This window comes from Chiloscyllium punctatum, chromosome 4, assembly GCF_047496795.1.
Source record: "Chiloscyllium punctatum isolate Juve2018m chromosome 4, sChiPun1.3, whole genome shotgun sequence".
In the NCBI taxonomy this organism is placed as follows: domain Eukaryota; kingdom Metazoa; phylum Chordata; class Chondrichthyes; order Orectolobiformes; family Hemiscylliidae; genus Chiloscyllium; species Chiloscyllium punctatum.
The window spans coordinates 97561039-97586822 of NC_092742.1; the positions used below are offsets into that span (position 1 = coordinate 97561039).

The 25784-nt window shown below is 42.2% G+C and overlaps 1 protein-coding gene across 11 annotated transcripts in view; it reads right to left on the minus strand.

The window, feature by feature from the left end:
* Window positions 1-25784, minus strand: part of LOC140476558 (neutral alpha-glucosidase C-like) — a 123031-nt gene that overhangs the window by 8250 nt on the left and 88997 nt on the right. For 10 of the 11 annotated variants that reach the window (XM_072569351.1, XM_072569350.1, XM_072569349.1 and 7 more), the window contains 3 exons: window positions 21370-21444; window positions 7633-7746; window positions 3333-3445 (listed from right to left, as the gene is read on the minus strand). In XM_072569351.1, coding sequence (XP_072425452.1) covers window positions 3333-3445; window positions 7633-7746; window positions 21370-21444 — 302 coding nt within the window. Of the gene's footprint in view, window positions 1-3332; window positions 3446-7632; window positions 7747-21369; window positions 21445-25784 lie in introns of those variants that run through there. The other variant, XM_072569354.1, reaches the window with a different exon arrangement.

A 25784-nucleotide genomic window follows, 5' to 3' on the forward strand; every position in this document is an offset into this window, starting at 1 on the left:
CCACAATAGAACTACTCTGATGTGGCAGATCCTGTTGACAAAGAACTGAAAGGGGAGGGCAAAGTTCCTCTAGGTTACCAGCAGTAGTCACCAGGAGATAAATGGCCTAATCTGGGAATTCTTAGCAATCCAGGATGATAAACAATACTAGGGCGAACTATCTCAGCTGGCTTTTCATTATTACCCATCAAATTCTGGGGGTTTCCAAATGGTTGAGGAGGGGCTTGTTAATCACACTTGCTGGATAACATTTGCTTCGTCTATTGCTGACCCCAGATAAGTCTGTTCTTTGTGTGGCCCATTCCCTTCTTGAAAGATTAAATCCTTATTATTTCCGTGGCAGATCAAAGACTCTGAAATTTTACTGACATCATCAATGCTACCCAAAGTTCAATTTCTACAACAATATCCACCGCCACCACACGTTGACACTAAGACTCTCGGAATGCTTTCTCATCTTAGAGTTCAAAGTGGGGTTATGAGATATGACTGAGATTCTGGACACTATAACTGAGAAGGGGTTTGCGGGAGACCCGGTCCTCAATAGGAGGAAGAGCATCCAACAGAGTGATAGTGAACAAGTGACTGAGGAGGATTCTGGAAGATTCTGAGAGTGTTCCTTCCAACCGGCATATAAAGGGAGGCAACTCAAATGGGAACAGCCAATTTGAAAAGTGGTCTGTGAGGTCAAAATGCTGCTGTCAAGGTGAAAATGTGTGCTTTGGTAAACTTCAGAAGTGATGTCAGGCTTCACTGAGGAGCATCAAGATACGGCCTTAGGCCTTTCCTTTTCTTTTAATCCAATGATTACTAGAGGTGTAGTAATGGCAATTTGCAGAGTGTAATGCTCCTCCTGCGAGATGTGGGAGATCAGGGGGGAGTCAAATGTCCCTGACATCTTTGTCTGCAGGCAATGTGCCTACCCGCAGCTCCTCTCAGACCGTATGGATCAGTTGGAGCAGCAAAATATACTCACTGAGGAGGCAGGAAGTTTAACATATAGGAGTTTCAGGTTCAGCCAGGTAGATGGGTGACCACCAGCAAGGTCAGGCAGACAGTGCAGGAGCCACCGCTGGCCATTTCTATCTCAAACAAGAATACTGTTTTGGATACAGTTGCAGGGGGATGGCTTCACAAGAGAAAGGCATAGCAGCAGCCAGATCCTTGGCACTATGATTGGCTGTGTACAGCAGTGAGGGTTGAAGTGCAGGTGAGTGGTCATAATAGGGCACTCTATAATCAGGGGTGCTTCTGTGGCTGTGAATGAGGCACCAGGACGGTGTGTTGCCTCCCTAGTGTCAGGGTCAAGAACATCTCTGAGAGACACTGTTGATTCTGAGAGGGAAGGGTGAGAAGCCATATGCATTCCAGGAAGAGAAATGCAAGTATTCAGTAAATAGCAGGGTCCTTAGGAGCATTGCTGTACAGAGGGATCTTGTGGTACAAGTCCACAGCACCCTGAAAGTGGTAACACACATAGATAAGGTGGTAAAGAAGGTGCACGGCTTGCTTGCCTTCATTGGTTGGGGCATTTAATATTAAAGTTGGCAAGTCATATTGCAGCTGTATAAACTTTAGTTAGGCCACATTTGGAGTACTGTGTACAGGTCTTGTCATCAAACTATAGGAAGCATGTGCAGGCTTTGGAGAGGGTTTCCCAGAATGCTGTCTAGATTGGAGTGCATTAGCTATATGGAGAGGTTGGACAAACCAAGGTCATTTTAACTAGAGTCAGAGGAGCTACATGATAGAAGTATCTAAAATTATGAGAGGCACGGATAGGGTGGATAGTTGCAGTCTTTTTCCCAGGGTGGAAATGTTAAATACTGAGGGAATAGGTTTAAAGTGAGGTAGGTGTTGGGGGGAGAGGTTAAAGGAGATGTGCAAGGCAAGTTGTTCACACAGAAGGTGGTAGGTGCTTGGAAAGCACTGCCTGGGAAGATGGTAGGAGCAAATATGACAGCAACATTAAGCAGATACGAGAATAGACAGGGAACAAAGCCATACAGGCCATATGCAGGCAGATGAGATTTGTTCAGAATGGCATCATAGTCAGCAGAGACATGGTGGGCCAAAGGGCCTGCTCTTCTGCTTGGCTGTTCTATGCTCTAAGAAATGAAGTGATCTCACTGAAACATATAAAATTTTTAAGGGGTTTGACTGATTAACTGCTGAGAGGATATTTCCCCTCATGGGACAGTCCAGGACCAGAGGGCACTGTTTCAGAAAAAAAGGGACACCAATTTAAGATTGAGATGAGGAGGAACTTTTTCTCTCAGATGGTTGAGTGTCTTTGGAACTCCTTGCCATAGAGACCTGTGGGGGCAAAGTACTTGTGGTTATTTAAGGGTGAGATAAGATTCTTGGTTTGGGGAATCAAGGATCATGGGTAAAGGGCAGGCAGGTGGATGTGAGGCATGCAGTATTAGCTATGATCCTAATGAATGGTGGAGCTCGAGGGGCCAACAGCCTATTCCTATTTTTATTTCTTCCACTCTCGTGGACCTTAAGTGGCGTGTGTTCAGTTTGCAATGAAAAAATTGTTGGCTTACTCTAGGTGCTCCAGTTTCCTCCCATAATCCAAAGACGTGCAGGTTAGGTGAACTGGCCATGCTAAATAGCCCCAGAGTGTTCAGGAGTGTGCAGGTTAGGTGCATTTGTCAGGGATAATTATGGATCAATAAGGTAGGGATCTGGGTGGGTTACCCTTCGGGGGGAGGGGGGGTTGTTGTGGACTTGTTGGGCTAAAGGGCCTGTTTCCACACTGTAGGGATTCGAAAATAAAGGGCTGTGCATTATATCTGACAAATGGGCAGCCAAATGTAAGGTGTGACCTGTCAAACGTGGAAAGTGTTCTTCTCGATGAAAATTTATTTTATTACTATGATAATTACTGCTGTAGAAATTGTGACTTGATTTCATTTCTCCGCAAGACTCTCATCTTATAAAAGGACATCAGTGTCCACCTTCACTTTAGAAGATGATTTCATGCTGAACCGAGTAATAGTTGCAGTAGGTTAGATAGATTTCAGATTGGTATGACAGGTCAGCGCAACATCGAGGGCTGAAGGGCCTGTACTGCGCTGTAATGCTCCATATTCTAACTTAGAAATAGCCATCATAAAAACTATTAAAAGAAGTCCTTTTGGTTACATGCTTTATAAAAATTACCCTTGAGGTAATATTGTTCCAGATGTGCTTCCTCATGATGATCAAAGACTATTAATAGCTAGTAAAACCTAACAAGTAAAAGCACTTTCGAGAAGTTGAGATTTTTACCCAAAACTCTTTAAGTGAGTGACATTGAAAGCTGAACTGCCAATAATACTCACACTGATGAAAATGTATTGTCCTTGAAGCTGAATTTTCTGAGTAAGAATTGATTCTTACTTTTATAGTTGAATGAATGCCCATCATCGAGAAATAACATGCCTGTGGCTGAGTTCTACAAGAGAAGTAAAGAACAGATCAGATGTAAAGCTGAAGAACTGATTACTAATAATTAATACAATTTGCTTCTGGCAGTTTCAATTTGTTTCTCCCTGGTTTACCACTTGTAAACTCCCAAACGCAGTTCAATTGCATTGGCAGAGAGGGTTATAGGCTGAGAACATAACAAGCTGCACCAGATGCCCATTTGCAGCACATCAGTTCCTTGACAAAATGCTAATTTGGCATGAATCTTACTTGCTCTGGATCTCCCAACTGCCATATTGAATACAGAGATGATATTGCATCTATTGAGCACATAAACCAAAAGTTTTCTCCAGCAGCAATTCATTTTGCTGAGGATGATAAATAAAAATCTTAACTGGAGAAGAGAATGACTAACATAATTGTAGCTCTAACACCAGTAAGACAAGAAAAAGATCAAAATCAAAATTGAAAAACTAGAAACTGGAAATCTGAAATAAAACAGGAAGTGCTCGCAAATCTCAGAAATTCAGGTAACATTTGTGGTGACAGAAACAGTGAATGTTTTGAAGTTCCACATCAGACTCAAAAGATTAACTCAGTTTCTCTCTCCTCAGGTAGTGTAAGGCCTGCTGAGTTTCTCCAGCACTTTCTGTTTTATATGAGAGATCAAAAACATCTATTTAAATCAATATTATTATCTTGTCCATTTAGAAAAGAACACTTGTTAGTCACAGAAAGGCAAATGATAATCCCTTGAGGCAAATTGACTACAATTCTGTCAAGTTCCAATAGTAATTAGATGCCATTATCCTGTAACTTCAAACCTTTCAATGTTCAGGTATTGCAGTCAACAAAAAGAACTCTGTTGTCCTAGCAGGGTCTGGTAACAAAGGAACAGTCATTAAAACTTGTAATATTTGTGGAAGTGCTAATAGCCTAATCTATCTCCCGAAATGAACAATGGACTCTTGATCAGTGAGATAGAAACTAATTATTCATTTAAATTGATGGGCGCATAATATAATCTTTTTGCATTTGTACTTTTAAAATCATAATGTTCTGGATTATGAGCAATTTGGTTTTAATACTGAAATGGAGAAGAGCAAGCTGCATTCCTAGGCTGATAGTTAAGTCAATCTCAAACTCAAGTTTCCTTGAAACCTAGTTCTGGAAAGATTCTTGTATTCATCTGCAGGACAAACCTCTTCCCTATCTATTGCTGTATCATCCAACTTTAAATAAATCCTGCAACCTCTACTATCAGTCATGTGGAAATCTCTGAACCTTAACTTCTGAATATGTTTCTAATTGTAAAACTGTTTCCTTTCCTATTTAATTCTACGTGCCTTGTGTCCGTCTGCTGTGCATGTGTGAAATTGCAAAGGTCACCCTGGATTTCACAGGGGCATTACGGTGCAGTAGGAGACTGTTTAGCCTATTGTGTCTGCTCCAACTCAGAAAATGAACATCAGTATCTATTGTAATATCTGTTTTTTGCCATATCCTTGCACATTATTTCTAAACAAATAATTGTCCAATGTTTTCTTGAATGTGTCAACTGAACCTACCACCGCCAGCTGTGTATTCCACTCTATTTGCTGTGTGAAAATATTTGCTCCTGCTGCAGATCCTTTTAAGTCTGTACCTCTTGCTCTTATTCCTTTAAAGAGTGGGAACAACTTCTCCCTACCCAAGACAATCATAATTTTCAAAACCTCTAGCAGATTTCTTCTTAGCATTCTTCTCCCTAAAGAGAACAATTCCATCTTCTCTTCAAAGAGAACAGACCCAATGCTTCAATCTATGATCATAACTGATGTTTAGAATGTGAATAAAGGTTGATTTATACTGGAGAATTTGTTGCGAGTCACTTTTAAAATTTGCACTACCAAAAATAAGTTTTGAAAACACACCAAAGCCTAAATGACATTAAACTCTGCTTAAGGACAGAAAATAAGGAGAATAAAAAGAGTTCTGAATGTCTCTGTCCTCTGTCTGTAACATGGCTTGGAGCACAAAGATGCAGCCTGCTACTTACAATGTGGCTTATAGACCAAATATCCAATATCCGACAATCCATTCAAGAGCATTCCAGAGCAGAATTACTGCTTAGCAGAAATCCTGCTGACTACACATGAGATACGAGGGCAGACACAAATACAGACTTCCATCTTAGGGTGGCACGATGGCTGAGTGGTTAACACTGCTGCCTCACAGCACGCAGGTTCAATTCCACACTTGAGCAACTGTCTGTGTGGAGTTTGCACATTCTCCCATGTTTGTGTGGGATTCCTCTGGATGCTGCGGTTTTCTCATGGTTAGGTGAATTGCCATAGTGTTCAGGGGTGTGCAGATTAGGTTGGTTAGCCTCAGGGAATGCAGGGTTACAAGGATAGAGTAGGGGGGATGGTTCTAGGTGGGATGGTCTTCAGATGGTCAGCACAGACTTGCTGGGCTGAATGTCCTGTTTCCACACTGCACGGATTCTATGATACCTCTACATAGTTACTGTTTATTAGCTTTTGAGGGACGGTTATACAGCTGTATAGCATGGAAACAGATCCTTCAGTCCAGCTTGTCTATGACAATCAGACTTCCTAAATAAATCTAGCCCCATTTTCCAGCATTTGGCCCATTTCCACTAAACCCTTCCTATTCATATACCCATCCAGATGCCTCTTAAATGTTGTAATTGCCCAAAGTTCCAATACAACACACCACTTATAAAACAGCAATTAGTGCTCCTAGAATTCGAGGAAATCAGCTACAAAACAGTGCAAATAACTCCACCCACTCAGTTGATAAGAATTTATAATATAATATATACTGGAGAACTGAAGTGAGTCATAACACTGCTATACATTACTGGAAGGAATTGCCTTGGCTTTTCTCTAAATTGATCAGCTTGGGTGGATTTTCTATTTACGTAGTGCACCCAGGATTTTTGCCAAAGTTGCAACAGCCAATCAGAAGAATTCTCTGCAGAACCTTTTAGGGTAGAGATCAAAAATGTTAAGAGTAAATTTTGACATTCCAGTGAAGTTTCTATCGTCAAGTGATGGCATTGCTAGGAACTGACATTTAACCAAAATCTTTGCAGCCCACATCATAATCAAGCCTTTCTAGATCAGAATAAGACCATAAGATATAAAAGCACAACTAGGATATTCAGCCCAATCAGTCTGCTCCACCAGTCAACGAGATCATGGCTGTTCTGATAATCCTGAACTCCATTTTCCTGCCTTTTCCCATATAATCCTGATTCCCTTACTGATTAAAAATCTGTCTACCTCAGCCTTAAATGTATTTAATGATCCAGCTTCAAAAGTCCTCTGTTGTAAAGAATTCCACAGATTCATGAGCTATGGTGGCACGATGGCTCAGTGGTGAGCACTGCTGCCTCCCGGGTTCAATTCCAGCCTCGGGCGACTGCCTGTGTGGAGTTTGCACATTTTCCCTGTGTCTGCGTGGGTTTGGCCATGCTAAGTTTCCCATAGTGTAGGTTATTAGTCAGGGGTAAATATAGGGTTGGGTCTGGGTGGGTTACTCTTCAGAAGATCGGTGTAGACTTGTTGGACCGAAGGGCCTGTTTCCACACTGTAGGTATTCAATTCTATGAGAGAAGGATTCCTTTTCATTTCTATTTTAAATGTGTGACCCCTTATTCTGAGACCCTCTGTGAAGACTGATGCAGAGTACTTATTCAACTCCTCTGCCACTTGCTAGTTCCCCATCATTATTTCCCCAGCTGCATTCTCTCAGGGACCTGTGTTCACTTTCGCATCTATCTTCCTTCCTAAATATTTAAAAATTTCTTGCTGTCCATCTTGACATTACATGCAAATTTTACCTCTGAAGTTTATTTTCTCCCATTTATGTTTTTGCTGGTTTTTAAAACTTCACAATCCTCTGGCTTACCATTAACCTTGCCCACATTGTATGATTTTTCTTTCAATCTGATATTATCCTCAACTTCCCTGGTTAGCCACTATTGGTTTATCCCCTTCCTGGAATCTTTCTTTCTCACAGGAATATGTCTGAATGTGTTGTCAATGTTTCAGATAAACATCCCTTTCAGCTTCAGTATGATATTTCCATGTGTCATGACTCCCATGTGCACAACTATGAATATGACTATTCGTTTGACTTACTTATCTTAACATGTTTATGGTAACATCCCAAAAATACAATATACAGAGCAGAAACAGCCATTACCTCAGAATCCAGTGCAATATATAAAGCATAGGAAACCATCTCCATTGCCTTTGTGGATCTCAACACTTGTGTCTTCCTGGGGATGATGGTGCCTCCATGCTGATAAATGGGTATCTGTAATGAAACTGGTTATTGCAAAAAAATTGCAGAAAGACAAAACCCTATTGGTATTGGTGGAGGGGGGGGGGCGGGATCGCCATTACAGAAAACATGATCTTTTTCTTCTTCCCTGATTCTTTACTGTATTACAGGGCAAATTACAGTGTTCAAACCAAGACTGTATCCATTTGATTCAAGTTAAGGGACAGGAATAGAACCTATAGTACATTGCTGGGTATTTACTATAGACTGTCAAATGCTGGGGAAAAAGAAGAGGGAGGAAATCTGTAGGTACACTGCAAAGAAATATAGAAATGATCTAGCAGTAGTAGTAGAGGATTTAAATTACTCTAATGTAGATTGAGGAAGGAAATGGTGGAAAATAGTGAAGTAAAATAGTTACGAATTCCCTAAAATACTTACAGGAGAATTTTGCTGAATGAGTATTATTTTAGCTTAATAAGTAATGAAGTATTGCTAGATCTAGTTCTGGAATGAAGAACCTGGAATGTGTTCCAAGACAAGAATATCTGGATAAGAGTGATCATGCTATTATTAGGTTTAAAGTGGTTACAGAAAGGGATAAGAAAAAAAATAAAGCTGAAGGAAAATTTTCAGAGATATTGAAACACCATCAGCCATAGGTGGACCAGAAGCAGAAACTAGCCATCATTCTAAATCATTGGTGGGAAAATACTTGGATGTATTTTTAAAGATAAAATTAATTCTCACACGGATGAAAGGTAAGCCTTGTCTGATTATTCTGATAAAGTAACGGAGTTGATAAGATTAGTTCCACAGACGTTTTTTGGGGGGCTAAATTAGATAAGGATGTACAATTAACCCATAAGCATTGAGTGAAATGCAGGTAACATGCCAGCTTTTCAGTTGGTTGCACTGACTCTGCGCAAAGGGAAGAAGCATTATGGCTCAGGAGATGCTGGGAATCATGCAGAATGTGTAGTTGCTATGTTTTGCAGAACAGAGGAATGACAAAATATGGGAGATCATTGGGTCAGCTGCTGCACTGGAAATCTTAGCTGAGACAGAGAAAGAGAGGTGTCATCTATGAAGAGGTCCAGAAACCCTTTGGACACATGTGCAAAACTCAGCTTGAGTAGATATTGATGAAGTTCAGTGGCACTGAAGATTTGTATTATCTGCCATAAAATGTTTAATTATCTCACAAGACCAGTTAACATTAATGAGCCTACCTTCAATCCCATATCCATCCAAATGTGCCACTACCCTCAAATTCTGCTTAATTCACCCATTTTCCTTTTTATCCACAAGCATTTCTACAAACTAGCAATCATACCCAACATTTATAGCTTTGCCTCATACATTTAGCAATTCCACCAGCTTCACAGGTTATACATACAGCCATCTATTCAACAGTGGCAGCTGCATATGCAAAATGCACAATACACACTGATACATTACACTCTCTTGCAAGGCAAGGTGGCAACTCTTGGAGGCAGCAATTGCTAAGGTCATGAACTCTGGCAGAGCTGAAACCAATGAAGGTGGTGCTATCCTAATACCTAATCCTTCTTCTCACATTCCAGTTTCCTAACAAATCATAATCTGTTTTGATTTATAAACCACACAAGTACCCATCACTTACATTTGGACCCTCATCATAGTTTTGTTTTGAGATACCTGAAAGGAAACCTGGCCAGTAGAGGAACACCAACACAATTTTTGTCAGCTCAGACATTGACACTGTGCATAGGTATGAAGAGAAATCTGAGGTAGGATCAGCACATAGTAAGAGACTATGGCGTTAACATTCTGAAGGCAGAAACAGTAAAGGTGTCAAACTCAGCGAAAGGTGAAATCAAACACCAATTCCACTGCAGGTAACTAAGATGAGGATTTCAAAGGTATTGACAGAGATGGGTAGGCACCACATAATGTCTGGTGTAATGGGAAGCCTGCCAGATAGCCACTGTTCAATGCTAAGGACCAAATGAGCACAAGGCTTATTACAAAGTTTGGTGTCCATCCTTCCCAGTGTGGAAATGGTGGTTAATTTTGTTCAGACACTTGTAGGCTCAACCATGATACAGCATTTGATGGACAAAATCCCAACTTCCATTTTAGCATGAGTAGCAGCCACCAAGGTCTGAGTGCTGCTGAAAGCTCAGACTGCTGATGTGCAAGTTCAGCTTGAGGCAATGGAAGCACAGAGTGCTGCCATCATGGCTGTAGATTACTCTGAAAAAAAGGGGTTTTCTATGTATCATAGGTATCTTAGTATTCTGCCTTCCAAAGGATTACTATAAGCTTATGAGGTTCTGTTGCAAAAATGTTGCAAACATCTCACGTTCAAGACTAGGAGGATCCAGAAGTACAAATAATCATCAATTTTGTTGCTTTTACAATCATTCCTTACTCTTAGTTGTGGCTGAGTTTGGTGTCAGACTTCAGTGAGGACATCTGATTGAATTACGGACATTGTTCTTCACTGAGATTCTCACAGGAAAACTGCTCCCTGAAGACGCAGGGTGGATATGTCTTTCGGCTGAGAATCTTTCTTTCTCTTTTGTTTCCATAGCTTATCTTGTTCTGTATGTCATTGAGTCATAGAGATGTACAGCATAGAAACAGACCCTTCAGTCCAACTCGACTACACCGACATGATATCCTAAATTAGTCTAGTCCCATTTGGCAGCATTTGGCTCATATCAGTCTAATTCCTTCCTATTCATATATCTATCTAGATTCCTTTTAAATATTGTAATTATACAAGCCTCCACCACCTCTTCTCGCAGCTCATTCCAGAGATAAACTCCCTCTGTCTTAAAACATTGCCCTTACATTCATTTTATATTTTTCCCCTCTCACTTTAAATCTATACCCTCTCGTTTTTGACACAGTTACCCTGGGGAAAAGACCTTGTCTATTTACCCTACTCCATGCCCCTCATGATTTTATAAATCTCTATAATGTCATCTTTCAACCTCTGATGCTCTAAGGAAAATCGACCCAGCCTGTCCAGCCTCTCCGTATCGCTCAAACCCTCCAACCCCTGCAACATCCTTGTAAATCTTTTCTGAACGTCTTTCCTGCAGCATGAGATCAGAAGTGATGCAGTGTTCCCAAAGAGGCCAAACCAACAGCCTGTGTATCTGCAACATGACCTCTCAACTGCCATACTCAATGTACTGTCAAATAAAGACAAGTGTACCAAACACCTTCTTCACCACCCTGTCTACCTGTGACTTCACTTTCAAGGAGCCTGCACCCCAAAATCTCTTTGTTTGGCAACACTCCCCAGGACCTTACCATTAAGTGTATAAGTCCTGCCTGATCTACCTATCCAAAATTTATCTAAATTAAACTCCATCCACCACTCCTTGGCCCATTTGCCCATTTGATTAAGATCCTCTTGTACTTGAGGTAACCTTCTTTGCTCTCCATTACATCACCAATTTTGGTGACATCTGCAAACTTACTAACCATATCTCCTATATTCACATTCAAATCATTTATATAAATGACAAAAAGCAGTGGTACCAGCACCAATCCTTGTGGCACACAGGTCACTAGCCTCCAGTCTGAAAAGCAATCCTCCACCACCACCTTCAAGCCAATTATGTATCCAAATGGCTTCCATTGCCTGTGTTCCATGATCTAACCTTGATAACCAATCGACCATGATGAACCTTGTTGAACATATTGCTGAAGTGCAATGGACAATGTCCACCACTCTGCCTTCATCAATCCTCTTTGTCACTTCTCCAAAAAGCTCAATTAAGTTAGCCAGACATGATTTCCCATGCACAAAGCCTTGCTGACTATTCCTAATCAGTCCATGCCTTTCCAAATACATGTAAGTCTTCTCCCTCCGAATCCCCTCCAAAAAATTACTCACCACTGACATCAGGCTCACCAGTCTATAGTTCCCTGGCTTTTCTTTATCATCTTTCTGAAATAATGGCATCATGTTAGCCAACTTCCAGTCTTCCAGCATCTCACTTGTGGCTACTAATGTTCTGGCATCTCTCCCAGTTGTGCCATGTTGCATGTATATCTATGAAAAAAATTGCTCATTGATGTCTCTGCCTATAAAATCTGTGCCTGTGTGCTTCTCTCTCACTTCATCTGACAAAGGGGCAACACTCTGAAAGCTTGTGATTTCAAATAAACCTGTTGGACTATGATCTGGTATCACCTGACTTCTGACCTTGGCAAAAGTGAGGACTGCAGATGCTGGAGATCAGAGTCGAAAGTGTGGTGCTGGAAAAGCACAGCAGGTCAGGCAGCGTCTGAGGAGGCAGGAGAGTCGACATTTTGGGCAAAAGCCCTTCATCAGGAATGACTTCTGACCTTGCCCACCCCAGTCCAACACCAGCACCTTCAAATTATGAGAAAATTGTTCATGCAGTAGACTTCAACTTAGGGAAAAGTCTTTTGTGTACTTGCTTCCACCACTACCTCTTGTAGCCCATTCCAGACACTCACCACTCTATGTGTGAAAAAGTGCCTCTCTGGACCTTTTTGTATCTCTCCCTGTCATCTTAGACCTGTTCCCCTACCATGGGAGAAAGCTGTTCGCTGACTACCTTATCTGTGCCTTTCATAATTTTATAGACCTCTATAAGGTCATCCCTCGGTCTCCTATGCTCCAGGGAAAAGGGTCCCAGCCTATTCAAGCTCTCCTTATAACAAACGTTCCAGTACAGGTAGCAACCTAGTAAATCTTTTCTGCACTCTTTCTAGTTTAATAATATCCCTTCTAAAGTAAGGCAACCAGAACTGCAGACAGTGCTCCAAATGTGGCTTCACCAATATCTTGTACAGCTGCATCTCCTATAATCAAGGTTCTGACCAATGAAAGCTAGCATACCAAAAGCCTTCTTCACCACCTTGTCTACCTATGACTCCATTTTCAAGGAGCTATGAACCTGTAACCCAAGATCTCTTTGTTCTGTAATACTCCCCAGGGCCCTACCATTGACTATAAGTCCTACCCTTGTTTGCTTGGCCAAAATGCAACACTTTGCATTTATCTGAATTAAACTCCATCTGCTATTCCTCAGTCCCACTGGCCCAGTTGATCAAGATCTCACTGAATTCCCAGATAACCTTCTTCACCCTCCACTATACCACAAGTCTTGGTGTCATCCGCAAGCTTACTAACCATACCTCCTAAATTCTTATCCAAATCATTTATATAAATGATGAATAACAGTGGGGCCTCCAGTCTGAAAAACAACCTTCTACCATTACCCTCTGCCTTCTACTGTCAAGCCAATTTTGTATCCAGTTGGCTAGCTCTCCCTGAATCCTGAGAGATTTAACCTTACTCAACAACCTACCTTGCTAAAGTCCATGGAAACAGCATCTACTGTACTGCCCTCATCTACTTTCTGGGTCACCCCTTCAAAAAATGCAATTAAATTTGTGAGACAGGATTTCCGACGTGCAAAGGCAACTATCTCAAATGAATCCTTGCCTCCCCAAATGCACATAGATCCTGTCTACCCTCTAACAACTTCCCCGCAATGGAGGTAAGGCTCACCGGTCTGTAGTTCTCAGGCATTTCCCTGCAGCCTTCCTTAAATAACGGCCCACCATTAGCCACCCTTCAATCTTCAGGCACATCACCCATGGCTGTCAACGATACAAATATCTCCACTAAGGGCCCTGCAACGTCCTCCCTCGCCTACCACAAAGTCCTGGGATACGTTTCATCAGGTCCTAGGGATCTTTCCTTGTTCTGATCACAATTCAGTGGCCCCTGCTAGATGATAACATACATCAGCTTTTTAAAATTTCTCTCAATCTTCATAGTAATTGAGGTGTAGAGAAATGTGGCTGCAAATTTGTGCACATGTAGTGGTGAAATATGTAAGCAAATAACCTACATTACTTCAGCAGGTCTGGCAGCATCTGTGGAGAGAAATCAGAGTGAACGTTTCATTTCGAGTGACCCTTCCTCAGAACTGATGGTAGCTAAGAAAATGCTTGGTTTATATGCAGAAGATAGGGTTAAGAGAGGGGGTAAGGAGTAAAGGATAGGTGGGAATAGAGCCCAAAGAGAGAGAGAAATGAACAGTTAGACAGACAAAGAAGTGAGTAAGGTTCTGGCTGAGAGAGTGAATAAGCTATTAATGAGGATTATTAGTGGCTAACAATGGGTTGTGTGTAATAGCAGATTATATGATAACAAGGCCTGGTGTGTGGGGATTTGGGTAAAGACACGGGAGAGCTCAAACCCTCAAGTTACTGAACTCGACATTGAGTCCGGAAGGCTGCAGGGTCCCTAAGCGGAAAACGAGGAGTTGCTCTTCCAGCTTGCACTGAGCTTCAGTGGAGCACTGCAGCAAGCCTGAGACAGAGACTTTGGACAGGGAACAGGTGCTGCGTTGAAGTAGCAGGCAACATGAAGCTCAGGGTTTTCTTTGCCGACAGTGTTTTTAACCTCCATTGGTTGTTGGACAAATGTTGGCCAGGCTATTGGAGATCTGACTGCCGCTTCAAAACATCACTGTGGGACTTACTGTACCCAAGTCGGAGAGTGGGAGAGGCCCCCGTCCAAAAGATAGCCCCTCCAACAGAGCAGCACCTCATCATCTCACTCAATGTAGAGGAAGGCCGAGATTTCCGCTGTATTGTAGAGTCTGCCTGATGTGACAGAGCTAGCACAGTGGGTGGCATGGTGGCTCAGTGGTTAGCATTACAGCCTCACAGCACCAGGGCCCCAGGTTCGATTCCAGCCTCGGGCGACTGTCTGTGTCGAGATTGCACATTCTCCCTGTGTCTGCGTGGGTTTCCTCTCACAGTCCAAAAATGTGCAGGTTAGGTGAATTAGCCATGCTAAATTGCCCGTAACATTAGGTGTAGGAGAATAGGTTTGGGTGGGTTGCGCTTTAGCGGATCAGTGTGGACTTGTTGGGCTGAAGGGCCTGTTTCGACACTGTAAGTAATCTAATCTAGCCTGAAAGCGCAAGTGCCTCTCGAAACCTGACATTTTCTATTTATAAAATCATGAGGGGCATGGATAGGGTCTCATGGTAGGGCAGTCCAGAACTAGAGAGCATAGGTTTAGGATGAGAGGGCAAAGATATAAAAGGGGACTTTGGGGCAACATTTTCACGTAGAGGGTGGTGCGTATATGGAATGAGCTGCCAAAAGAAGTTGCAGAGACTGGTACAATTGCAACATTTAAAAGGCAGCTGAATGGGTGTATGAATAGGAAGGGTTGAGAGGGATATAGGCCAGGTGCTGGAAAATGGGACTAGATTCAGTTAGAATATCTGGTCAGCATGGATGTGTTGGACTGAAGGTCTGTTTTTGTGCTGTACATCTCCATGACTATGACTCTATGAACTACTGCTTTAAAGATATGACACTGTATGAGAAGAGAATGTTGAGAGAAATCCGTGACAGAATCAGGTGACTAGTTCAGTGATGTCCGCATCAAGGTCATCTTACTCCGTCACTCATGGGGAAGTGATGACCCAGTGGCATTATTACTGGATTGTTAATCCAGACACCTAGGTAATGTTCTAGATTTGAATCAAGAATAGACTTTTCGGACAAAAACCATGCTCCTTGGATGCTGCCTGACTTGCTGTGTTTTTCCAGCACCACTCTAATCTTGAAGTTAATTTCCAGCATCTGCAGTACCCACTACTGCCAGTGTTCTGGGTTTGAATCCTGCCTTAGCAGATGGTGGAATTAAGAGTGTAATGATGATCATGAATCTATTGTCAATTGCCAGAATGACTCAACTGGTTTACTAATTTAAGGAAGGAAACTGCCATCATTATCTAATCTGGACTACACGTGACTATGGACCACAGCAATGTGGCTGATGCTGAACTGCCCTCTGGGCAATTAGGGACGTGCAATAAATGCTAGCCTAGCCAGTGATATCTGGATTAGTGGTGCTGGAAGAGCACAGCAGTTCAGGCAGCATCCCTTAGCCAGTGATATCCTCAGCCTGTGAATGAATTATAAGAAAAGGTCAACCAGCCAATCCACACTCTCTTATCATATAATGTAAGATGTTGTTTGGCATTGAGAATTGCCCTAATGAATGCAAGACAAAAATGTCTATTGTCAGTAATACACTAGCTAAAAATTTTGATTATCCCTTTTAAATAGTGTTGATGATACTGTCTTTTCTTAATATGGATTCAGTTGTTGGAGAATCAGAGAAGAGACTGAAGGAGCTCTGAGCTTGAAATAGCAACGTGGCATCAAGTCAACATTGCATGTTGATAGGGGTCATGAATGGTCAGTTCTGAATAGTTTGGGTGGATGCTATCTAACAAGTTTACCAAGGTGGCATGCAAAACAACTGACAGCAGAAATATGTGCACATGCATCAGAAGCTATTTTAGTCCCAGACAGCACCCAAACAGTGGGTATGATTGAATTAAATGTAATCCTAATAGACTTGCAAAAGAAATTTGATAAAGGCTTATTAAAAACAGAAGCACATCGTCTCAAAGAGATGGCAGTAACTTGGGTAGTAAACTAGTAAAGGTTAAGAAGGCGAAAATGATTTTTCCTGATTGGAGAGAAGTATGTAATGGTGTCCTCGAGGAGTTACATATAAATAAATTTGATTTGTGCACAGAGTGTAATTTTGAAGTCTAATATGATTCAAAACTTTCCAATGTAGTAAATAAAATGACAGCAGCAAACTTCAGGAGAATATCCAGCCATTGGTGAAAATGTGCAGGCACAGGGCAGATGAAATTTAATGCAGGCAAAAATGAAGTGAAGAATTTAAGAATTTAAGAACAACAACATGTAGTAGCAGTTTTAACTCATGATATTAATTTGAGGGAATACCATGAACAAAGGAATGTGGAGATATATGAGGTTATATATTTTAAGATAGCTGAAAAATGAAGAAGCAGTTATAAAAATGTTTATGTTGCAAATATGGGTATTGTCAAAAAAAATGGGAGCCATCCAGAAACTTTAGAAACCAAGGAAAAACATAAATGGAAATATTAAGTACAACTCTGGGCATCATACTTTAGAAAAGATATCAAGGTTTTGGAGAGGGCTTGGAAGAGGTTTGCTAACACGATACCAGATTAAAGATTTTCAGTTATGGAGAGTTTGGAAAAGCTTGTATTATCCTTATAGCAGAAAGCATTAAGGGCAGGCCTATTAGAGGTATTCAATAGGAAGGAAACCTACATCCTCTGGAAAGTGGGTTGATAACCAAATTAAAATAATTGACAAAATAACTAGAAGGAGTGGAGGAGAATGATTTTAACACTGAACTCTGTTAAGTTGTTAAGTATATTCATTAAAAGAGTGGAAAAGTGTGGCACTGGAAAGGCACAGCAGATCAGGCAGCATCCAAGGAGCAGGAGAATCGACCTTTCCGCCTTAAGCCATTCCTGATGAAGGGCTTATGCATAATACATCAATTCTCATGCTCCTCGGATGCTGCCTGACCTGCTGTGCCTTTCTAGTGCCACATTTTTCCAGTCTAATCTCCAGCATCTGCAGTCCTCACTTTCTCCAAGTCACAAAAAGAGTAATCAACTTAGATTCCACTGAACTTCTCCAAAAGTTATTGGGCACAACTAAAATTACAGTTATGGGGAAAAAGCTGTGGCGTGGGCACTTTCAGAGATGCAACACAGGCAAGACAGATGAAATAGTCTCCCTTCTGCTTTTGGATTCTGTGATGTTCTGCATTAATGCTCAATGTGTACACATATACACCACCTTCAGCTGCTTTATCAATAACCTTCCCTCCATCATAATATTAGTTACGGGAACACTTACTGATGATTGCACAATATTCTGTAACATTTGTGACTTCTGAGATATTGAAGCAGTCTAGTCTATATGCAGGAGGACCTGGGGAACATTCAGGCTTGGGCTAATAAATGGGGAGTATGATTTCTGCTACACATATTTGGCAATGGCCATTTCCAGCACAAAAGAATTAACGACTAGATTAATCTTCTTGACATTCAATTATCTTACTATGGTTGAATCCCATAGTATCAACACTGTTGGGAGTTACCAGAAACTGAAATGAACCAACCAGATGGACACTTTGATTACAAGAGCAGATCAGAATTTGGGACTCTGTGAAAAATCACTCATCTCCTGATTCTTCAAGACTTGCCCAAAGGCACAAGTCAGGAGTGTGATGGGATACTCTTCACTTTCCTGGATTAGTGCAACTCTAACAACATTCAAGAAGCTCAACACTATCCACAACAAAATCAGTTTCTTGGTTGACACCTGACCTACCATTTTCAATGTACACTTTTTCACCATGAACCCACAGTGGAAGCAGTGGTACCAAGATGCACTGCAGCAACTCAACAAGGCTGCTCTGCAGCACCTTCTAAACACATGACCTCTGCCAACTAGAAAGACAAGGGTAGAAGCTGTATGGGAACACCACCACCTGCAGGTTTCACTCCAAGTCACAATCCATTCCAACTCATCCTTCACATGTCATTGGATGAAAATCCTGGAACTCTATTCCTTACAGCACATGGACCTACACTGCATGGACTGCAGCAGTTTAAGAATTTCACTCACCACAAACCTTCTCAAGGGCAACTTGAGATGACCTAATACTGACCTAGCTAACAACATCCACATCCTCTGAAAATTTAATAAAAACTTTTAGATTGTAAATAATACCATAAACAGCAACGTATAAAGTTAAGAAAAACATGGGGCGGCATGGTAGCTCAGTGGTTAGCACTGCTGCCTCACAGCACCAGGGACTTGGGTTCGATTTCAGCCTTGGGCGACTGTCTGTGGAGTGTGCACATTCTCCCCTTATTTGCATGGATTTCATTCAGGTGTTCCAGTTTCCTCCCACAGTCCAAATATGTGCAGTTCAGATGAATTGGCCAAGCTAAATTGCCCAGAGTGTTCAGGGTATATGTAGGATATAGTCATGAGAAATGTAGAGTAACAGGGTAGGGGAATGGGCCTGGATGGGATACTGTTTGGAGGGATGGTGTACTTGTTGAGCCTAATGGCCTGTTCCCACACTGCAGGGATTCTATGATATTACAAAATAATACTAACCCTAACAAATGGCAAATTTTGTTTTTTATAGGCACCTATTCTCAGCATCACCTTCTGTAAAGTTTGCATTAAACTGTCTTACGTTTTTCCCAATGAAGTCCCAGAATTCCTACTCAACTGATGATATATTTCCATTTCCCAGTGTGCCTCTCTGACAAATGTGGTTGATAAGGTCACAATTTAACGTTAATTTATGCAGTGGGGTTCCACACTTGTTAGAGACTTAACCAAAACCTCAATTTCTTTAGTCATCCAGCATTCCCTATACCGACCAGCCTTTCTTTTCACCCCAACAGGAAAGTATATTCCTGTTAAGGTGAAAGGAAAGGCTGGTCGGTATAGGGAATGCTGGATGACTAAAGAAATTGAGGGTTTGGTTAAGATAAAGAAGGAACCATATATCAGGCATAGACAGGATAGATCAAGTGAATCCTTAGAAGAGTGTAAAGACAGTAGGAGTATACTTAAGAGAGAAATCAAGAGGGCAAAAGGGGACATGAGATAGCTTTGGTAAATAGAGTTAAGGAGAATCCAAAGGGTTTTTACAAATACATTAAGGACAAAAGGGTAACTAGGAAGAGAATAGGGCCCTTCAAAGATCAGCAAGGCGGCCTTTGTGTGGAGCCGCAGAAAATGGAAGAGATACTAAACAAGTATTTTGCATCAGCATTTACTGTGGAAAAGGACATGGAAAACATAGAATGTAGGGAAATAGAGGGTGACACCTTGAAAAATGTCCATATTACAGAGGAGGAAGTGCAGGATGTCTTGTAATGCATAAAAGTGGATAAATCCAGGACCTTATCAGGTGTACCCTAGAACGCTGTGGAAGCTAGGGAAGTGAATGCTGGGCCTCTTGCTGAGATATTTGTATCATCGATAGTCACAGGTGTGGTGCGAGAAGACTGGAGGTTGGCTAACATGGTGCCACTGTTTAAGAAGGGTGGTAAGGACAAGCCACGGAACTATAGACCAATGAGCCTGACGTCGGTGGAAGGAATCCTGAGGGACAGGATGTACATGTATTTGGAAAAGCAAGGACTGATTAGGGATAGTCAACATGACTTTGTGCGTGAGAAATCATGTCTCACAAGCTTGATTGAATTTTTTGAAGAAGTAACAAAGAGGACTGATGAGGGCAGAATGGTTGACGTCATCTATATGGATTTCAGTAAAGCATTCGACAAGGTTCCCCATGGTTAGCAAGGTTAGATCTCATGGAATACAGGAAGAACTAGCCATTTAGATACAGAACTGGCTCAAAGGTAGAAGACAGAGGGTGGTGGTGGAGCATTGTTTTTCAGACTGGAGGCCTGTGATCAGTGGAGTGCTACAAGGACCGGAGCTGGTTCCACGACTTTTTGTCATTTATATAAATGATTGGGATGTGAACATAAAAGGTATAGTTAGTAAGTTTGCAGATGACACCAAAATTGGAGGTGTAGTGGACAGCGAAGATGGTTATCACAGAGTACAATGGGATCTTGATCAGATGGGCCAATGGGCTGAGAGGTGGCAGATGGAGTTTAATTTAGATAAATGTGAGGTGCTGCATTTTAGGAAAGCAAATCTTAGCAGGACTTATACACTTAATGGTAACATCCTCCAGAGTGTTAATGAACAAAGAGACCTTGGAGGGCAGGTTCAGAGCTCCTTGAAAGTGGAGTCGCAGGTAGATAGGATAGTGAAGGCGGCATTCAGTATGTTTTCCTTTATTGGTCAGAGTATTGAGTACAGGAGTTATACAGCACATTGGTTAGGCCACTATTGGAATACTGTGTGCAATTCTGAACTCCTTCCTATCGGAAAGATGTTGTGAAACTTGAAATAGTTCAGAAAAGATATACAAGGATGTTGCCAGGGTTGGAGGATTTCAGCTTTAGGGAGAAGTTGAGTTGGCTGGGGCTGTTTTCCCTGGAGTGTCAGGGGCTGAGGAGCGACCTCATAGAGGTTTACAAAATCATGAAGGGCATGGATAGGATAAATAGATAAAGTCTTTTCCCTGGGATTGGGGAGTCCAGAACTAGAGGGCATAGGTTAAGGGTGAGAGGGGAAAGATATAAAAGAGACCTAAGGGGCAACTTTTTCACGCAGAGGGTGGTCCGTGTATGGAATGAGCTGCCAGAGGATGTGGTGAAGGCTAGTACAATTGCAACCTTTAAAAGGCATCTGGATGGATATTTAATAGGAAGGGTTTGAAGGGATACGGGCCAGGTGTTGGCAGGTGGGACCAGATTGGGTTGGGATATCTGGTCGGCATGGACGAGTTGAACCGAAGGATCTGTTTCCGTGCTGTACATCTCTATGACTGAAGCAATGAGGAATCTCCTCTGTTCGCTGCCCATATTCATATTGAGCATGACACTTGCAGGCAGCTAACAGAGGAAATGCTCTTCTCATTATTTTGTGTTGATTGTGAACACAGTCCATATGGCTGCAAGAGCAGAGTTCAGCCCAGTGCAGCACTTCCCCATGATTTATTAGTTTCTACTGCTGATCATTGTGGTTAAATTCAATGTTGGAACTATCTTCTCTCTAATCCAAAAAATGTTCCACTAAATTGCAGGATTAAACTAACTGCATACTTACACTATCGAGGGTTACTGAAACACGCAGAACCTGCTCACCATCAAACCGCTGTAATGTTCTGAGATAGTACCATAGCTTCAGGAAAAAGCAAAAGCAAACAGAAGTTGTGACAAAAATAATGTTGCAGTTAACAAAAACATATTCAATACAAAATCATGGGCCAAGCTACAGTAGGAGGAGGACAAAAGTTGTTAATAAACAGGACCTGGAAAAAGAACTTGGAAGCTGTGAAGAGGTGATGGGAAGATGACTAAAGGTGTGGTGGAAGAACAATCAAAGGAGTTTTGAGGTGACGTAGAGTATGGTAAAGTATAAATCTGGTGACTGAGGATGAGCTTGACAAGGTGGAGGAGGTGGGTGAAGAGATGGTGATAGCGAAGATGAAATTGAAAATGCAGGTCTTTAAGTAGGTGAGCAAAGATGGAGTTGATAAGATGGGTTTTGAGGCTGGTATTTTGCGCCATCTTGTCTTAACTCCTCAAAATCCTGTGTAGGTTCTTGGAGTGTGGTGCTGGGAACGCAAACAAGAGGAAGTTCAAATGATGAAAAGAAAAAAATAACACGGTTGGGAAGACATAACAGGTGATTTACACTTGGCACATAGGCTATGATATTTCATATTTCATCAGACCATCATATCCAAGACATCCCAATTTGGCTCTTCACTTGACCAGAGCTGACTGATGCCCTGGGTATTGAGCTACGCATTACTGGTAAAAGTATTAGTAGGATATTTGCAGAAATTTAGTGATAGCTGGATTTAGATGGCATTGATAACCTGGATTTAAGTTATTGTGGCACCTAAGATTTCAATATGATGAGCAGAAATTCGATGCTCGTCATCAGTTGGAAGTGAACTGCCTGTTATTTTGATATCAGCACAACATAAATTTCCTGGAAAATCATATCTACATGCTGCCTTAAATAGTCTTGTAGGTTACCAACAGGATCATAACTTTCTAAAATACAAACATTTTCTGTAGATCAATGCAGCAGTAATTTTCTTGGCTCTAGATTAAAATCACTGGTCACTGTGGTCCAACATTTATCTTGTGTCTCAGTTCCCCCAAATTCATTGTCATACCGTAGACTGCTTCTCCTTTCCAATTGTGCACCCGCCTCCCCCCCCCCAATAATCATTCCCTTCTCTTCCTTGAGCATGAATGTCCATCACCTTGTGGTAGTCTAGGTCCATGTATTCTTGCAAAGAACTGGATTTATGTGTTTTGTTGTTTACTTTAGAACATAGAAAAATACAGTGCAGTACAGGCCCTTTGGCCCTCGATGTTACGCCGATCCAAGCCCACCTAACCTACACTAGCCCCCTATCCTCCATATGCCTATCCAATGCCCGTTTAAATGTCCATAAACAGGGACAGTCCACCACTGCTACTGGCAGGGCATTCCATGAACTCACAACTCACTGAGTAAAGAATCTACCCCAAACATCTGTCCTATACCTACCACCCCTTAATTTAAAGCTATGCCCCCTCGTAATAGCTGACTCCATATGTGGAAAAAGGTTCTCATGGTCAACCCTATCTAAACCCCTAATCATCTTGTACATCTCTGTCAAGTCACCCCTAAACCTTCTTTTCTCCAATGAAAACAGCCCCAAGTGCCTCAGCCTTTCCTCATACGATCTTCCTACCATACCAGGCAATATCCTGGTAAACCTCTTCTGCAACCGTTCCAGTGCCTCCACTAGTATGGCGACCAAAACTGCACACAATAATCCAGATGCGGCCGCACCAGAGTCTTATACAACTGCAACATGACCTCAGGCCTCCGGAACTCAATTCCTCTCCCAATAAAAGCCAATACACCATATGCCTTCTTCACCGCACTATTTACCTGGGTGGCAACTTTCAGAGATCTGTGTACATGGACACCAAGATCCCTCTGCTCTTCCACACTACCAAGTATCCGACTATTAGCCCAGTACCCCATCTTTTTGTTACTCACACCAAAGTGAATCACCTCACCCTTACCTACATTGAACTTCATTTGCCACCTTTCTGCCCAGCTCTGGAGATTATCTATATCCCGCTGTAACCTGACACATCATTCCTCACTGTCAACAATTCCACCGACTTTCATATCATCCGCAAACTTGCTCACCCAACCTTCTAGCCCCTCCTCCAGGTCATTTATAAAAATGACAAACAGCAATGGTCCCAAAACAGATCCTTGCGGAACACCGCTAGTAACTGCACTCCAAGATGAACCTTTACCATCAACTACTACCCTCTGTCTCCTTCCAGCCAGCCAATTCCTAATCCAAACCTCCAATGCACCCTCAATGCCATACCTCCGTATTTTTTGCAGTAGCCTACCATGGGGAACCTTATCAAACACCTTACTAAAATCCATATACACCACATCTACCGCTTTACCCTCGTCCACCTCCTTAGTCACCTTCTCGAAGAATTCAATAAGGTTTGTGAAGCACGACCTGCCCTTCACAAAACCATGCTGACTATCCTTGATCACATTATTCCTATCCGGATGTTCATAAATCCTATCCCTTACAATTCTCTCTAAGACTTTGCCCACAACAGAAGTGAGACTCACCGGCCTATAGTTACTAGGGCTATCCCTACTCCCCTTCTTGAACAAGGGAACCACATTTGCTATCCTCCAGTCTTCTGGCACTATTCCTGTAGACAACGAGGACATAAAAATTAAGGCCAATGGCTCTGCTATCTCCTCCCTTGCTTCTCAGAGAATCCTAGGATAAATGCCATCAGGCCCAGGAAACTTAACTATTTTCACCCTTTCCAGAATTTACAACACCTCTTCCCTACATACCTTAAAACCGTCCATTCTAATTAATTGTGACTCAGTATTCACATTGGCAACAACGTCCTGTTCCTGAGTGAAGACTGACGAAAAGTGTCTCCCCAATCTCTTCCGCCTCCACACGCAACTTCCCACTACTATCCTTGACTGGACCTATTCCTATCCTCGTCATTCTTTTATTCCTGACATACCTATAGAAAGACTTTGGGTTTTCCCGAATCCTACCAACTAAGGACTTTTCATATCCCCTCCTTGCTGCTCTTAGCTCTCTCTTCAGATCCTTCCTGGCTACCTTATTACTCTCAATCGCCCCAATTGAACCTTCATGCCTCATCTTTACATAGGCCGACCTCTTCCATTTAACAAGGGATTCCAATTCCTTATTAAACCGCAGCTCCCTCACACGACCCTTTCCTCCCTGCCTGACAGGTACATACTTATCAAGGACACTCAATAGTTGCTCCTTGAACAAGCTCCACATATCAATTGCGCCCTTGTCTTGAAGCCTACTTTTCCAAGCCACGCATCCTAAGTCGTGCCTCACCGCATCATAATTTCCCTGCCCCCAGCTATAACTCTTGCCCTGCAGTGCACACTTATCCCTCTCCATCACTAGAGTAAAAGTCACCGAATTGTGGTCACTATCCCCAAAGTGCTCACCTACCTCCAATTCTAACACCTGGCCTGGTTCATTACCTAGAACCAAATCCAGTATGGCCTCACCTTTTGTGGGCCTGTCTACATATTGTGTCAGGAAACCCTCCTGCATACATTGGACAAACACTGACCCATCTAACGAATTCGAGCTATAGCTTTCCCAGTCAATATCTGGAAAGTTAAAGTCCCCCATAACAACCACCCTATTACTTTCACTCTTCTCCTGAATCATCCTCGCAATCCATTCTTCTACGTCTCTAGGACTATTAGGAGGCCTGTAGAAAACTCCTAACAGGGTGACCTCACCTTTCCTATTCCTAACCTCAGCCCAAACTACCTCAGATGGCGAGTCTTCATCCATCGTCCTTTCCACCGCTGTAATACTATCTTTGACAAGCAATGCCACACCTCCCCCTCTTTTACCCCCATCTCTGACCCTACTAAAATATTTAAACCCCGGAACCTGCAATAGCCAATCCTGTCCCTATTCTACCCATGTCTCCGTAATAGCCACAACATCGAAATCTCAGGTACCAACCCACGCTGCAAGTTCACCGACCTTATTTCGTATACTTCTTGCATTGAAGTTTACACACCAAGCCACTTTCCTGTTTACAGGTACCCTCCTTTGAGATTGATGCCATGCTCCTAACCTCCCTACACTCCAGGTCCTGCACCCTAAAGCTACAGTCTAGGTTCCCATGCCCCTGTAGAGTTAGTTTAAACCACCCCCCTCCCCCGCAAGAGCACGAGCAAACCTCCCCCCAAGGACACTGGTGCCCCTCAGGTTCAGGTGTAGACCATCCTGTTTATAGAGGTCCCACCTTCCCCAGAAAGAACCCCAGTTATCCAGATACTGGAATCGCTCCCTCCTACACCATCCCTGTAGCCACGCATTTAACTGTTCTCTCTCTTGGTTTGTGGATCTGATTCCAGGCTTTTAAGATCAGGAATAA